Genomic DNA, 14,619 nt, shown 5'->3' with positions numbered 1-14,619 from the left:
AAACTTCTGTAAAAAGAAAAAAAAAAGAAGTGATCTCGAAGAAGCTCCATGCGAGAAGATAAAACGAGCATCCGTTGGTGTAATCTTCTTTAAAGGTCACCCGCTGTAGCCAATCAGAGCGTCTCTATGGTAATATTTCAGACCAGTGGTGCAAAAGAGGGGCGGGACATCAGCGGCTTCCTTTTTTCGGTTTTGTGTATGTGAGTTGTGTTTTTTGACCAGCTGAAATGGCGGCTTGGAGCGTCGAATCGGCGTAACTTTATAGCACAATAACAAACAAAACGCCGTGATTGAGCTTTTGTCACATAACATGGGAGAAACTTCACTGAGAGATTTCAGACGCTCTAGCCGGGGCTCACAACTTTGACTACAGCATCCGACCGGAGTGAAAACACAGAGGTAAAGATAAAAGCCTGCAACTGCCGTAAGCAGGCTAACAACAGCTAGCTAGCTAGCGTCAGCGGTAGCTGACGATTTAAGAAAGCGATAGTCAAGTGGGCTATTTACTGCTTTCGGGTGATGCCATTTAAACGTCGGTTGTAAATACGTAGGAGCTCTAAATATTCATATTGAAACAGAGATTCGCCATGTTGCTGGTGGCTGAATATAGTGACAAAAGCATAATGTTAACGATGTTTTTTGTGTAAGGCTAACCTTAGCAGGCTTCAGCTAGCGTTAGCATTGCTGCCTAGTAGTAGTCTCAATAATAGGGAGAAATGTTTCTATCCTTTTCATTCTACCCAACACTTATACAGTAAAACAGTCATAAGCGACCAAACCAGACCAGTCTGTTTTAGTTTTCAAAGGCAGATTATTTTTTTATTTTATGTTTTACAGATATGGAGGATAATCACACACGGTACAGCAAACGCCTGGTAAGTAGCTTAACCACACTGGTACCCTTTTAATCGTTATATTACCTTTACAGCAGTCCCCCTGGGATGTGCGTGGCTTTCAGCCTTTTGTTCTACATATGTTTTACAACCCAGGAACGCGAATTAGTTGATGCAGGGAGCTAAATATCAGAATCGGAAAGGCCCCTTATTATTTTGGCACACAGACTCACGACAGTAGTCTTGTTTGTCCAGTCTGAGTTTCCTTGCTCTGTTGATAATGAACTTATTTCAATTCTCTGGGTTCATAAAAAGGTCAAGTTCACCACTTGACCTGACGGCAGCGGCAGCTATGTGACCTTGTTTCACCTCTTTACAACCCTCAACTGTGGGGCAATAAACTTTCACACTCCCTTGCTGAAAATAAAATATATTTAGGCTGTTTGTTCAGGCGTGGACGCAAATATACATTGTTTGATAGCTTTCTCTTGTTTTTTTTTTTTTTTAATTTGGTCTCTTCCTTCTCTCTATATAATACATATCATAACAATTAATAAATGATTTTTTTGTAGTTGTACTGCAAGGTATTTATTTAGATTTTAAAAACCCCATTAAAAATATTTGTAACACAAATCAGTCATGAATCTGTCATTAAATTTTCACAAGAAGCGTGGATGTATGATGATGCTGCCTGTTGCGATGAATGGATGGGGGCGGGGAGATCTGAGGGCAGAAGTGTTGTGCTTGCTCCATCTGTCTGGCCGTGCAGTCTTGCATAAGTGTGAGTGGCAAGGGGGGGTATTTAAGATTAACCCCCTACCATGGTGGTGCTTTGTTATTGGTTTTTAGTGGATTTGGGGAATTAGTGCTTTACAATTTTTTTCTTTGTGATTTATTTACCTTAAAAAAGTAAATAGTGATAGGTTACATCCCCTGTTTTTATCACCTAATGCTACTACTTAAGGTAAATAAAACACCATAAATTAAGTGTAATGTATTTACTGAAAAATATAAATGTTTTTCTAAAATACATTTTTGAAACAAGTATTTGACTGTAAAGCTTATACATAATCTCTTTGTAAGAGTTTTTTTATGTCACATTTGTAACAGTATTATGATATTATTTTAAACAGTATTTTGTTTTTTGGGTGTTATAATTCTTCTTGTGTGAAGAAAGGGTAAATATAAAGAAATAGTCCAAAATGACAACTGTCTTTGCCCTCAGCGCACAGGTACACGCCGTCGCTACCAAGATGATGGCATTTCAGATGACGAAATTGAAGGGAAAAGAACCTTTGATCTGGAGGAGAAATTGCAATGTGGAAAGTTTGGCTCCGAGCTTATCAAATACATGAAAGGAAAAGGTGAGATGTTCCCAAATGAATTACAAATTCACTACATTTGTTGGAAAATTAAAATAATAACTACTATGTTTTTAGATCATAACTTAAAACTGTTTAATTGTCTTACTAACCTGTCCAAATGTTTCAGTGTGCTTTTGGTAAGCTACAAAGTCACGCTACTTGATGAATTGCATAGTCGGGACCTTGTGGAGTGATGCATACTGAACCTAAATGTAAAGTTATGATGTGCTGTTTAGTTACTTTATCTTATAACTGAAAAATGTTGAAAGTTGTTGTGAATGAAGTTTAACGCTTCTGTTGTGTTGCTCTCTCTGCAAAGGCTGGTTATTGCAGATAAGAGGCAATGTGCATAACAGCACAATTTGCCAGAAAATATACAGAACGTCCCATAAACCCCTCTAACCATCCCCCTCCAGGCATTCTGGGTAGCGTAGTCACACCACAGCATAGTACTGCTTTCATTAGCGTTTTGCACCATAGGATCTGCTGTACCACATGGTCTGTCACTACACTGCTTTAATTTCATTTTTATGTCCCATCATTGTGAATTTGTACATTTTGGAAAACTAAGTTATCTGAACTACTAAAGAATTCTCATTATTCTGCAGTTTGAAATGTTTTTCAAATTCACACAGAAGCCACTGTTGTTGCACTGGCAACAAGCACCTTTATGACCAACTTTAGATAGACGTTTTGACAATAAAGCTTCTTGTTTCATTTTTATTTGAGTTTACTTATGAATCAACTGGGCATTGGATAAAGCACATTAGCTCTGTGGCCCACCGTAACCAGACAACATCAGGGACTTGCCTGCATTCGCATGGCCTGTAAGGAGAGGATCTTCAAAAGCACGCGTGATGTTGGTTATTGTCGCTCAGTCATGTCGATGCTCATCAGTCGTTTAACTTTTTATCTTGATTGAGTTATATTGGTTTTGATGGTCGGTTTTTAAATACTGAGATATCTGATGATTGGGTTTTCATTTGTTGTAATTTAGTTTTAAATCAGAATAGCATTTTGTTTGTTTTATAGTATTTATTGTGGTTCTCTTTTGACTTTGTTTCTGTAAAACACTTTGAATAACCTGTGCATGAATTATGTTTCACAAATCAAATTGTCTTGCCTTAGGAATTTAAACTATTAGTTTTAAGAAGTAATCAGATTATAATTTAAACTATGACTCCTTGAGATTTATTCCTATCTCTTGTTTTATGTCTAGATTTCACATTTGAATACATTCAGAGGGAAGGGCTCAGGGATCCCATTGTTTTTGAGACATCTGATGGCCTCGGTTTACAGTAAGTCAATATTATTGCATGACTGCTTAGTATGCTATATTCCAAACACTTGCAGATCATCTATTTTATTTTAAAAATAAGTTGCCAATCAACTTTGTGAAAGCATGAACTAAAACAAATGTTCTCTTTTACAGAATGCCAGATTCCGATTTCAGTGTCAGTGATGTCAAACTGTTTGTTGGTAAGTTGTATTTGTTTGTGGTTTTGGAACTAACATGATTTTGGTTGTCATTCAAAATATAGTATGTGCATCAAGAAATATTTTATTCAAATTTGGTTTCACTTCCCAAGTAAATATAAATGTTTTTAAGAAACCTTGGCAGCCACCTCTGCCACAGCAGCTTCTTGTTGGCTGAACGTACCTTACAGAGACAGCAGTATGTAGTGCAGGAACATCTGAAAACCAGTAGAAGAGATTGTAAGGGTCTCCCTTATTTCCCATTCACATCTTCCTGGCCCATCTTGTGGAGTTTTGAGTTCTTGTCAAAGCTTTTTGGAAAGATTGTCTAGTAAATTAACTGTTAATTTAGTATTGCTAAATCATTCCATCCTAGGTGTGACGTGCTACGCAACACGTATATAAAAATGATCTAATGGGTCATTGTTACCAAAGCTAAAACTGTGTTCTACAGACCCTCTAATTGCTCTATTTTTGATTATCTTACAGGTAGTCGGCGTATTGTCGATGTTATGGATGTGAACACCCAGAAAGGAATCGAGATGTCGATGGCTCAGTGGCGGCGCTACTATGAGACGCCACCATCAGAAAGAGAAAAACTTTACAATGTCATCAGTCTGGAGTTCAGTCACACAAGGCTGGAGAATCTGGTCAAGCGGCCGGCTTCAGTGAGTCAAAAGCTTTTTGCCTTCAATTGTATCCTCAGTGAAGATCATCCTGTTTTATTGCAGTATTTAAAAAAAAAGCTGTCTTATTTGAATCCTTATTTTAGCTCAGTATGAGGTTCGCTGCAGCTTCTGCTCTGTCGGTGCAACACTATGTGGTTGATCTAATGCTTAGCAGAATGGGAACTGCATATGGGTGTAAGTAAATGGGTTTTCTTTTCTTTCTCCAGGTGGACCTTATTGACTGGGTGGACAACATGTGGCCTCGTCATCTGAAGGAGAGACAGAGAGACTCAACTAATGCCATTATAGACATGCATTATCCTAAAGTCCAAAAGTGAGTAAAATGGCAAACTCGGCTGCATTCAGTATTTACAATGTGACCAGTGCAGTACTGATGCCACTTCAACATGTCCAACAATCTTAGTTTCATTCTTGGTCTAGTTTTCTCTCTTGCAGTTTTCTTTATACTTTGACTCTAAATGCTGGCTATGTTTTCCTCCCAGGTATTGTCTCATGAGTGTGCAAGGCTGTTTCACAGATTTCCACATTGATTTTGGGGGGACCTCAGTTTGGTACCACATCCTTCGAGGAGGAAAGGTCAGACTTGACAGTCCATTAAAATATTAATTAAACATTCTCACGTTATCACTTTTTATTTTATCGTTATGCTCAGAAAATTAATGTCAATGCAAGTTTGATAAATCAAAGTAGACTTCAATCATTTCAAATGTTGTTTCTTTTTTTTTAACCTCATACAGGTGTTTTGGCTGATTCCACCCACTCCTCAGAACCTGGAGATGTATGAGAACTGGGTTTTGTCAGGAAAGCAGGGTGACATCTTCTTGGGGGATAAATGCTGCGATTGTCAGAGGATAGAGCTTAAGCAAGGCAACACCTTCATAATCCCTTCAGGTGTGTTGTCTTTCATAACTATTCCACGTCTTCTCTAGCCTGTAGGCTGTGCACCAACCCCTATTCCCACTTGCTGTGTTTTTACATGTAGGATGGATTCATGCCGTGTACACTCCAGAAGACACTTTGGTCTTTGGTGGGAATTTCCTTCACAGTTTCAACATCCCCATGCAGCTTAACATCTACAACATTGAGGATCGCACACGGGTTAGACTCATTTCCCTCTACATTTTTACACAAGATACATTTACTAATATATCAGCATTTTGTTTTAAAATTGTAAACTACAGTTGTGGTTATCCAATATGATTAAGATTTCTATTTTTAATTTGATCATTTAGGTGCCAGCAAAGTTTCGCTACCCTTTTTATTATGAGATGTGCTGGTATGTTTTGGAAAGATACCTTTATTGTTTGACCAACATCTCCCACCTCACACCAGAGTTCCAGAAATATTCACTTGGCATCGGTAAGAAAATATAAACATTATGGATTACTGCTGATATGTTTTTTCCTGTTTTTTTGTTCCCCCTCACTTGGCAGTATGAGTTGATTGCATAGAAAACTAATGACTTAAATGTGTCCTTTTTTTTTTGTAGGACTGATTCCAGCCGACCTTGAAGTCAGCGACCCTTCGAGGACCGAAGCCGTTGAAGGATTTGACAGCGACATGGAAAATGAAATCAAGGTCAAGGAAGAAGAGTTTCATCAAGATCAGAAGGCCCATCTTATCACTCCTCGGCATGTCCTAACTCCATTTGAGTTGGAGGGACTGTGGAATCTGTTGGGGAAGCTGGAGGAGCTGCCATCCCACAAAAAGTGTGTTCCCACTGGGATTAGGAATGCAGCAGCCCTGCTGGATGACATGAAGGTGGGTCCTTTTTAGATTTTCTGCAAGTTTAGCTACATTCAATCGTGATGAATGCTTTCTCACCTTCCACCTCTTATTGTTGGGCTCAGGCTGTTCTGAAGGAATGTGCAAAGGACAATGTCAAGTTGGCGCATACCGGAGAACCTATTGTCAAATGGCCTGAAAGGGTGAGCAGAGAGCACATTTCTTCACAGATGTTTGTTTATGAAGTAGAAGAGTGTCAAATATTTTAAATGCAACATCTGATTGACAAACATTTTTGAACACATTGTATTTTAAGAACAGACTTGTTGTTTGAATTAACAAGTTGTAGAAAATCCATCTACCACTTCCATTTCCTTTTTTTAGTTAGAACCTTTTATGAATTTCCACCTCTATAGGATTGCAGTAATGCCCAAGGTACCATTCAACTTTAATAAAGCAACAATAAAACTTTTATGTACAACTACAAGCCTTAAGAAAAGTATTATGGAATCCAAGATAGGATTCTTTGATTTGCTCCACAAATCAAAGAATCGCACAAAGCAGAAGTAATACTGCTGTGGATTCTATCGTCTTATGCACTTATGCACGCTAGGTTCCAAGCACAAAGACGATTCAAAAAACGACAGGTATTGTCTTGTACTGACCTATTTGTTCATTGTCACTGCTGAATTCCCTCAGCCCTCCTGGTACCAGCCCCTCCTTCCTCCGCCGCCTGTTCTTTACCGTCCTCGTCTTGGTCCTTCGCTCCACAAACATCAGAGGCCTACCAAACGCTCTTCCATCTCAGCCCTGAGGCGCAGACGGGTGAGGTGTAAGCGCTGTTCTGCCTGCTGCAGAAAGGAGTGTGGCGACTGTCAATACTGCCACGACATGCGGAAATTTGGGGGACCTGGACGAATGAAAAAGAGCTGCATAATGAGACAGTGTTTAGCGGTAAGAAACTGCCCCCATCGTTCTATTTCATTACAGTTATTCTGTTTATAACCTTTCTAAACACAAGTTGCAGATGTTGTGTGTTTCATTCTACACAAGTGTTATGACGATAAAAGTACCTAAAAGTACAAATCATGTTTGTTTGTTTTTTTTACAAATCATGTTTTTTTTTTAACATAAAAATCTTTATTGTACATAATAATATATTTGTTCTTTTTAAACTACGATGTAAAAAAAATAAGGAATATCGAATGAAATGTCTTTTAAATTTGACTGCAGCCTGCACTGCCGAACACAGCAAGATGTGCCGTATGTGGGGAGGGGGAGTTCGATGAATCCAACCCGAGCACTCACTCCCTCATGGAGTGTACTGCCTGCTCACAGATCGTCCATCTGCAGTGTGTTAAAGTAAGTCTTTAAACTTTTTGTCTCTTTCTTCATTTATGTTTTTTTTTTTAATCTTTACAACTTTCTTTGTATAACTACATTTGAAACTTGCGTGCCAAATGGTGGCTAGTGATCTGTGATCCGTTGAACCCCTAAATGAAACCAAAAGAATTTTTATACATTTTAGATGAAGATCAGGCAGAAAAGGGCAATAAAGGAGAGGGCAAAGTAACTGGATTGAAATAATTTTCTTATAACGTTGGAAAACTTTTTACAGGTTTTTTTTTAAAATGTATGACAGGTTGGAAGACCTAGACTTTTGTTTTACATAGATCTTGCACATTTGACTTGGAAGATGTTTTTCTAGATGCTATTTTGATTGTCTTTTCCCAACATAACTGATGAGAAGTGTTCTGCTTTTCTGTGTGTGAATGTGTGTGTGCATGGGTGAATGGGACTGTGACTGTAAAGCGCTTTGGGCCTTCGTAAGAAGGTAGAAAGCGCTATATAAGTATACGCCATTTCTACAGCAGAGCAGTTCACACAGCAAAGGGGAAATTTGGAATTACAGAAGCAACAAAAGAAGTGCAGTGGTACAGATGAAGCTGAATGTTGAACTTAAGACTTTTGATCAACATAAAAAATCCACTAGAATCTCTTGTTGATGCCAGTGTTTGGTCTGTTCTGTCAGCGACCAGATCATATGGTCACTTACCTGAAAAGGTGCACTTGCGTAGTTTGGGTTTCACCTGTAAATGTATATTTCAGGACCCTGCTGAAGGAAAGGTCAATAAAGATCTACCCAGCTGCTGGGAATGTCCCAAATGTTATCAAGGAAAAGGTTCAGCATCAGAGGTATATAAAACGGGCTTTCATTTGTCTTTCTCTGTTTTTTTTTGTCTCCTTATTCTAACCTTGTTCTTTCTTTCTTATGCAAGTTTTCAGCAGCATCTATTTTATAAATGATCATAGCTAATGTAGAATTGAATCTTTTCTTTCACGTCAGTCTTCCAGCAGTGAGGAAAGTGACGAGTCAGATGCCTCAACATCCAAACTTTCCTATCAAGAAAGGACCGGCATGGGTGACGGGGGAAGACGTGGGAGACGCACTGGAACACCTGGCAGGCCAACAGCACCCCCGCCTTCACAGAAACTGCTACTGCAGCATCAGCAAAGCCGCAAAAGAGCCAGTGCGCTGGAGCTCAGACTCAAGAAAAGGGTAAATCTGACTCTCCGTACCCTTTCTAGTGTTGTAATAAGTGTTTACAATTGATGCGGGGCTTAGCTCAGTGTCTGGATGTTATGACTAACTAAACCAGTTGTGTTGATCTGTTTAAGTGGCACAATCAAAATAAATGTTAAGTTTAAGTTTCATTTTTATCACCATTTTTGTTTTGGGAGGAAGACATTATTTTTCATGACATTCTTCTCAGCAGTAAACTGGTTTATAGATGCTACAGAGATGAGCTTTAGTGCCTCTGCCCAGATTTTCTGTGTCTCCTTGTCTTTTAGGCTTTTATTAATTGCAGTTGTCTTCTTTGTTCCAGATAAAACTAGAACGGACTAAACTATTAACAGTAAGAAACTCTTTTTGGCAATGATTTTCCAGCACCTCTTCATTCTATTAATGTTGCTTCATTTAGATCTTGGTTTCAAGATTTTAATACCTACAACATGATTGTCCCCACAGAGAAGACGATCGTCTCTAGATCGCTCTCCTAGGTTGTTGGGCTCCCGGCTGCTGTCTCGCCTGCGCTCTCCATCCAGCAGACTACTTCAGGGCAGAGGCCGGGGCTCCATCTGGGCTGGAGGCTCGCCTTACAACGGTGCTGCTGGGAGGACGGGATCCTTACAGCGTCAGCAGACTCCTCACGGCCTGATGCTTGAGCCCAAAGGAGAACCGCGCAGAGGCCGGGGAAGAGGGGTTAGGCTTCGTGGAGGAGGAGCAGGACGAGGCATCAGAAGCGTGGGAAGCCGGAACGATATTGAGGAGGATAGCGAGGACAGCAGCAGCAGCACAAACAGCAGCAGCAGCGACGACGAGGACGAAGAGGAGGGCGTGCTGGACAATGGCAGGGGAGGGGATAAGGAGAACTGGCCTCGGCTGAGAAAAGGACAAGGGGCTAAAGAACGAGATCAGGATGGTAGTGAGGCTACTAACCAAAATGGTGCAGAGGAGGAGATGGATCAGGACACTTTGAAAGAAGATAAAGGCATAAATCTTAAAGTGACACTCCAAAGACCAATCAGAGCAAAGCAAGACCCGTCAGTTATTGTCCCTAAATTAGAAGCCATTGCTCCTCACACTGCCTCCTCAGCTACACACAACCGAAGCCGGACCCTTGTCAGACCTCCAATTAGAAACAATGGCCCGTGTTCTGATCACCTCTCCAAAAGACATACGCCGCCTCTCACTCGGAGCGGCAATTTAGGCTCTCGCTTTTCCCAAACAGAGAGAACGGGCTCCTCCAAAGGAATAAGACTTGATAAGCCAGCTAAGCTGAGCAACGGAGCTTCCTCATCTTCATCAGCCGAGCTTCATCATCTTCGCGTCCCTCTGTCGGCTCTGCAGGATGGAGGGGGTGAGGCTGACAGGGAGAGCAGTGGGAGCGGCCCGACCTGTGAGCGGGAGGTGTGGGTGTCTGTCTTCCGTTACTTAAGTCGAGCAGATCTTTGCCTGTGCATGGCTGTCTGCAAGAACTGGTACAAATGGTAAGAAGAACTGTTCACTGACGAAGTTTCATTCCAAGTTATCTTTATTTAAAAAAGCAAAAGCAGCTTTAAAGTTAGGAGCTTATTGTTGTTCTGTCTGGTTATGTTTCTTTCTTAATTCTACTTTCGTCGGTATTGAGTAGGATAACCATTGCAACAACACATCATCAGTAGGCTAAAACTAACCTGTGTCACTACGGGCTCCAACCTGTGTGTTTGTGTGTCTTAGCTTTGAAGACCAGAACTATAATATCAAATATTTGATCATAAAACAGTCTTAAATCAAAAATTCAGGTAGTTTCGGGGTAATCAATGAGACTGTTGGTTTCCTGGATGTTGCAATCATCTCATTATAGACACGGTTTGCAAAGATCACTTACACTGATGCAACCATAACACAAGTGTTGATATAAAATTATCTCCACATAACTCACTATTTTCTGAGATATTGAGATCAGCCTTGATCAGAAAGGACAACCCAAGTTTTTTTTGGTCTGAAGTAAATGTCTGTGACAAACGATTTCATGGAAACTGTGTCACTTTTCCCACCCCAAACCTAATCAGGACAGATGGCTGCATTACTGTCTTGATGTAAAGAAGCCTTTTTTTCTAGTCTAATTGATCGTTTATTGTATTTAGACTCAGTTTTTACAGATTTTTTGGAGCTCTTGCCTAACTAAAGTTTTGTTGCATAAAAATCCCTTTAACTGAATTTTTATTCAGATTTATTCTAAGATAAATTTTAGATGGGAAGATTTTGACACAATGCCTGGAAATATTAGAGCATGTAAACATGACCAAACCCAAACAGGAACATTTATTTTGTAGATTTTACGTTACTGTAGTCTGTTCTCCCGTGTTGTTTCCAGGGCTGTTTAAAAAAAAAAAGATCAGTTTGATCTTTGTTTGGAAAATATCTAGAATATTTTGTGAATATTTTTTCATACAATCGTTTTTAGTCTTTGTTAGTTCTGTAAAGTTTGTAAGTACTCCCAACTTATGTTCACTATCGCTAGTCATTTAGCAATAGTTATGGTTTTAATGACTTGGGAAAATTGATTTTGGACTAGATATGTATAATAGGGCATAGTTCAATCCTGATTTTATTTTTTTTGGCAGCAATTCCCAGCTTTCCTTCATTTTTAAGTCATCAGAGCTAACTGTGAATAAATTTGGATTAGAGTGACTTCAAGCCTTTGCAAGGAACATCAAACTGAGAAAAAGAATGCATAGAACTAACTAAGCAAACACGGAATTACAGGTTTGATTGGTTATTTTTGCCAAACACACAGCGTTCAGGTTGAGTTCAGTTGTGACCAAGTGGATTTAGGATGGATGCTTTTGTTTGCATCTTTTCTTTGTGGCTGATTTGTAGTATTAACCTCGATTAACCTCTTTGATTTTAGTTTGTCTCTAAGGTTTTTAGCTGTCAGTTATTTTATCACTGTGGTTTTACTCTCAACATAAAGTCTTCTATTTGAAGCACAAAGGAGCGGCATGAATGACAAGCTAGCATAGAAGGTAGTGTGTTTTACCAAGAGCTTTGAGTTAGCGTAGCTGCATTCTGGGGTGATTTATAACCCTAAAAATCTCATTTTATATAATATGTGATTCCTCCATTGTTTGATTTTGTCATGTTTGATATCAATACTCCATTGAAGCTTCATTGTTTAGAGTTAACTGAGAAGAATTAATTTCACAGTCATGTTGGATCATCTTCTTACTATTCTTTATTTTTAGTTAATTTTTTAAGAATGACATTTGTAATAATTCAGACGTGTCAGCAGATAAGCAGGCTTTGTGAGCTGCTTCTGTGCTGTAACAGTACTATAGAAATTTCTGTGTTTTACTCCCATTTTCAGTCTTAGGAGACCAGAACAAAATGATTACGTTTCTACTTAAGTTTTATTGCAATAGTGGCTTAAAACTGAAATGTTCTTCTTGCTTGCGTTTTTCATAACTCTCATCTAAACTTATTATAACCTTGAAGAAGCTTTTAATGCTGCGATTTGGATCTATTTTTCCTCTAATAATGACACAGCCTAACAAGTGCCATCATCACACATGTGTTGGTCAGATCTGTTCATATTTATAACTCAAAGACAATGGTAGCCTTTTTAAATGCGTTTCTCTCCTAAGGTGTTTAGACAAGCGACTTTGGGCTCGAATCGACCTGAGCAGCAAGCGCACAGTTACTCCTCAAACTCTGACGGGGATCATCAAGAGGCAGCCAGTCACCCTTGACTTGTCCTGGACCAACATTTCCAAAAAACAACTCAACTGGCTTGTTGGTCGCTTACCTGGTACATGCATTTTAAAACGATATACATTTAATTTTGCAAAACAGTAAAAGTGAATTTAATCATTTGATATAATCTGATTTGCAGGGCTGAAGGATCTGATGCTGGCAGGTTGTTCCTGGTCATCTATTTCTGCTCTCTGCTCCTCTGGTTGTCCTCTCCTCCGCTCTCTGGACTTGGGATATGCAGATGGAGTGAAAGACTTGCAGATTAGGGATTTGGTAACTCCTCCAGGTGAGTAGATGGGAACCCCACAGGTACATGGAAACGCATACAAGTCTCCCATGGTCCAGTCTTTTATCTGGTTCTTTTCCTTTTGAACTACTCTTAATCATGTTTTCGTATCTCTGCTTTTTCCTTTTGTGCTAATGGCTAATGGGGTCCAGGCTGTGATAACCGCTGTCAGTTTCGGAGCATGCAGTGTTTGCGCCTTGCAGGCCTGGATATCAGCGATTCCACTCTGAGGCTGGTGATCCGTCACATGCCCCATTTAACAAAACTGGATCTCTCTCATTGCAATGTCCTCACTGACCACTCCATCAACCTGCTGACTGCAGTGGGCTCTTCCACCCGAAACACACTGACAGAACTCAATCTAGGAGGTGAGAAGAGGCTGTAGGCAGAATTTAGTTTATATTCAGCAACCGCAAGCATCCACTTCCACACATTTTGTTTTAGCCGAGCTAATGTGTGCATTGTCCCTTTTTCTTTCTAGGCTGCAGCAAACTGACAGATGCTTGTCTGAAGTTCCTGCGCCGTCTCTCGTGTATCTCGGAGCTTGACCTGAGAGGCTGCAAAGGGGTTTCCAGGAAGGCCTGTGAGGCCTTCATCTCAGAGCTGTCGGTCAACACTCTTTACTGCCTGTCAGATGAAAAACTGATCCAGAGGATATCCTAGATTCCTGCCTTTCTGTCTCACTGCAGCCATGATTTGAAATGCAAAAGCTTTGGGTGTGGATCTGCGTGTGAGTCTGCATGACACTCGGGCAGTAAAATTCACATCCAAAGGGGGGTGGGGTCTACAGTTGCAGGGCGAGGGCTTGGACTTTCTCACTTGGCTGGATGCGAGGAACAAACTGGGTTGACTCGGCTGCAAAAACAGATTTTCTTTCCTGCATACCTATAAAGAAACTCAGGATGATTTTGTATTGTTTTTAAGAGAATATAATGCTCTCTTTAAGAGGCATAATGTTTTTTTTTCTATTGGCAAGAACGCAGGAGACCCCTAGCTTAGCTGTATTTGTTTTAACGCCCTGTGAACAACTTCCTCGATGGTCATGATTCAAGCTCCCAATTTAGGAGATTGGCAAATACATCTTTAAATATAGTTCTGATTGATTTGTCGGATTCACAGCTGTCTTATTTGTTTATATATTTGAAGCTCATTTCTGAACGATTTGGATGCTTAAAGAAAAGACTTCTTGTTTCAGTAATGCAACATGCACAATTGCTCCCCCCCCCCCCCTTTTTTTTTAAATAAATCTATTTAAAGGTTAAAAAAAAAGATACTTTCACGTTTGACAACTGGAACAGCTTGTGTTTACCAGTCATTAAGTGCAACAACAGTCCAGTTGTATAAACTTTAAGAGGACATGGCTGTGAGTGTTAGATGGTACAAAGTTGGCGTAAATAGGCAATCAACATGGCAGCAAGACCTCACCCCAACATTACGGCAGGCTGCATTAAGCGAGGGATGAGAAGCCAAGGATACATTTAAGAAAAACATGGTGCATTTTCAAACTGCAGTTAAAGTTCAGGTGCTATTCTTCCCAAACTCGTAATGCTTTGTTTTTGTACAGAGACGACATTTAGTTGATATCCTAGCACCACACCGCTGTGGTATACATATTTCTTTTGTAAGGGATGGAAATCAAATGTGATCTATTTTTCACTTGTCAAATTCGATGTAAAGACTTTGTTTGGAGAGTTTGCTCATTTCTTTTCAAGTGTTGTCTCTGTATGAAAGCTCTAGATTCCTGGCCATATGCTTCAAAGTGAATATACTTATATAAATATTTACTTTTGTGTAAATGTGTTTTTTTTCTCTCTCCCCTCTTTTAGATTATAAAATGGGAATTGTGTAGCATTGTAATTATTTTCTGACGCCCCCCCCCCGTTCCACACCATGTTATTTGTGTTATTTTTCAAGAAAAATAAAAAATATATAAATTGTCATTTAT

General features: G+C 39.7%; 1 protein-coding gene across 1 annotated transcript; it reads left to right on the top strand.

Moving 5' to 3' along the window:
* The first annotated feature begins 111 nt into the window (after positions 1 to 111).
* Positions 112 to 14,614, top strand: kdm2ab (lysine (K)-specific demethylase 2Ab). Its single transcript, XM_011480081.4, has 23 exons — positions 112 to 399; positions 838 to 875; positions 2,059 to 2,197; positions 3,417 to 3,495; positions 3,630 to 3,676; positions 4,163 to 4,341; positions 4,569 to 4,675; positions 4,845 to 4,938; positions 5,100 to 5,253; positions 5,345 to 5,460; positions 5,595 to 5,721; positions 5,852 to 6,123; positions 6,213 to 6,290; positions 6,787 to 7,041; positions 7,321 to 7,449; positions 8,197 to 8,283; positions 8,435 to 8,647; positions 8,976 to 9,005; positions 9,119 to 10,140; positions 12,280 to 12,443; positions 12,528 to 12,674; positions 12,827 to 13,042; positions 13,156 to 14,614. Exons 2-23 carry the CDS (start codon positions 840 to 842, stop codon positions 13,335 to 13,337), a joined length of 3,873 nt encoding a protein of 1,290 aa, XP_011478383.1. The 5' UTR covers positions 112 to 399; positions 838 to 839; the 3' UTR covers positions 13,338 to 14,614.
* Positions 14,615 to 14,619: the final 5 nt, after the last annotated feature.

The sequence above is a fragment of the Oryzias latipes genome, chromosome 10 (genome assembly GCF_053564925.1).
Source record: "Oryzias latipes strain Hd-rR chromosome 10, Olatipes_Hd-rR_3.1".
NCBI lineage: Eukaryota > Metazoa > Chordata > Actinopteri > Beloniformes > Adrianichthyidae > Oryzias > Oryzias latipes.
Note: the sequence above shows the minus strand (reverse complement) of the source record. Positions and strands in the feature narration are given on the sequence as shown.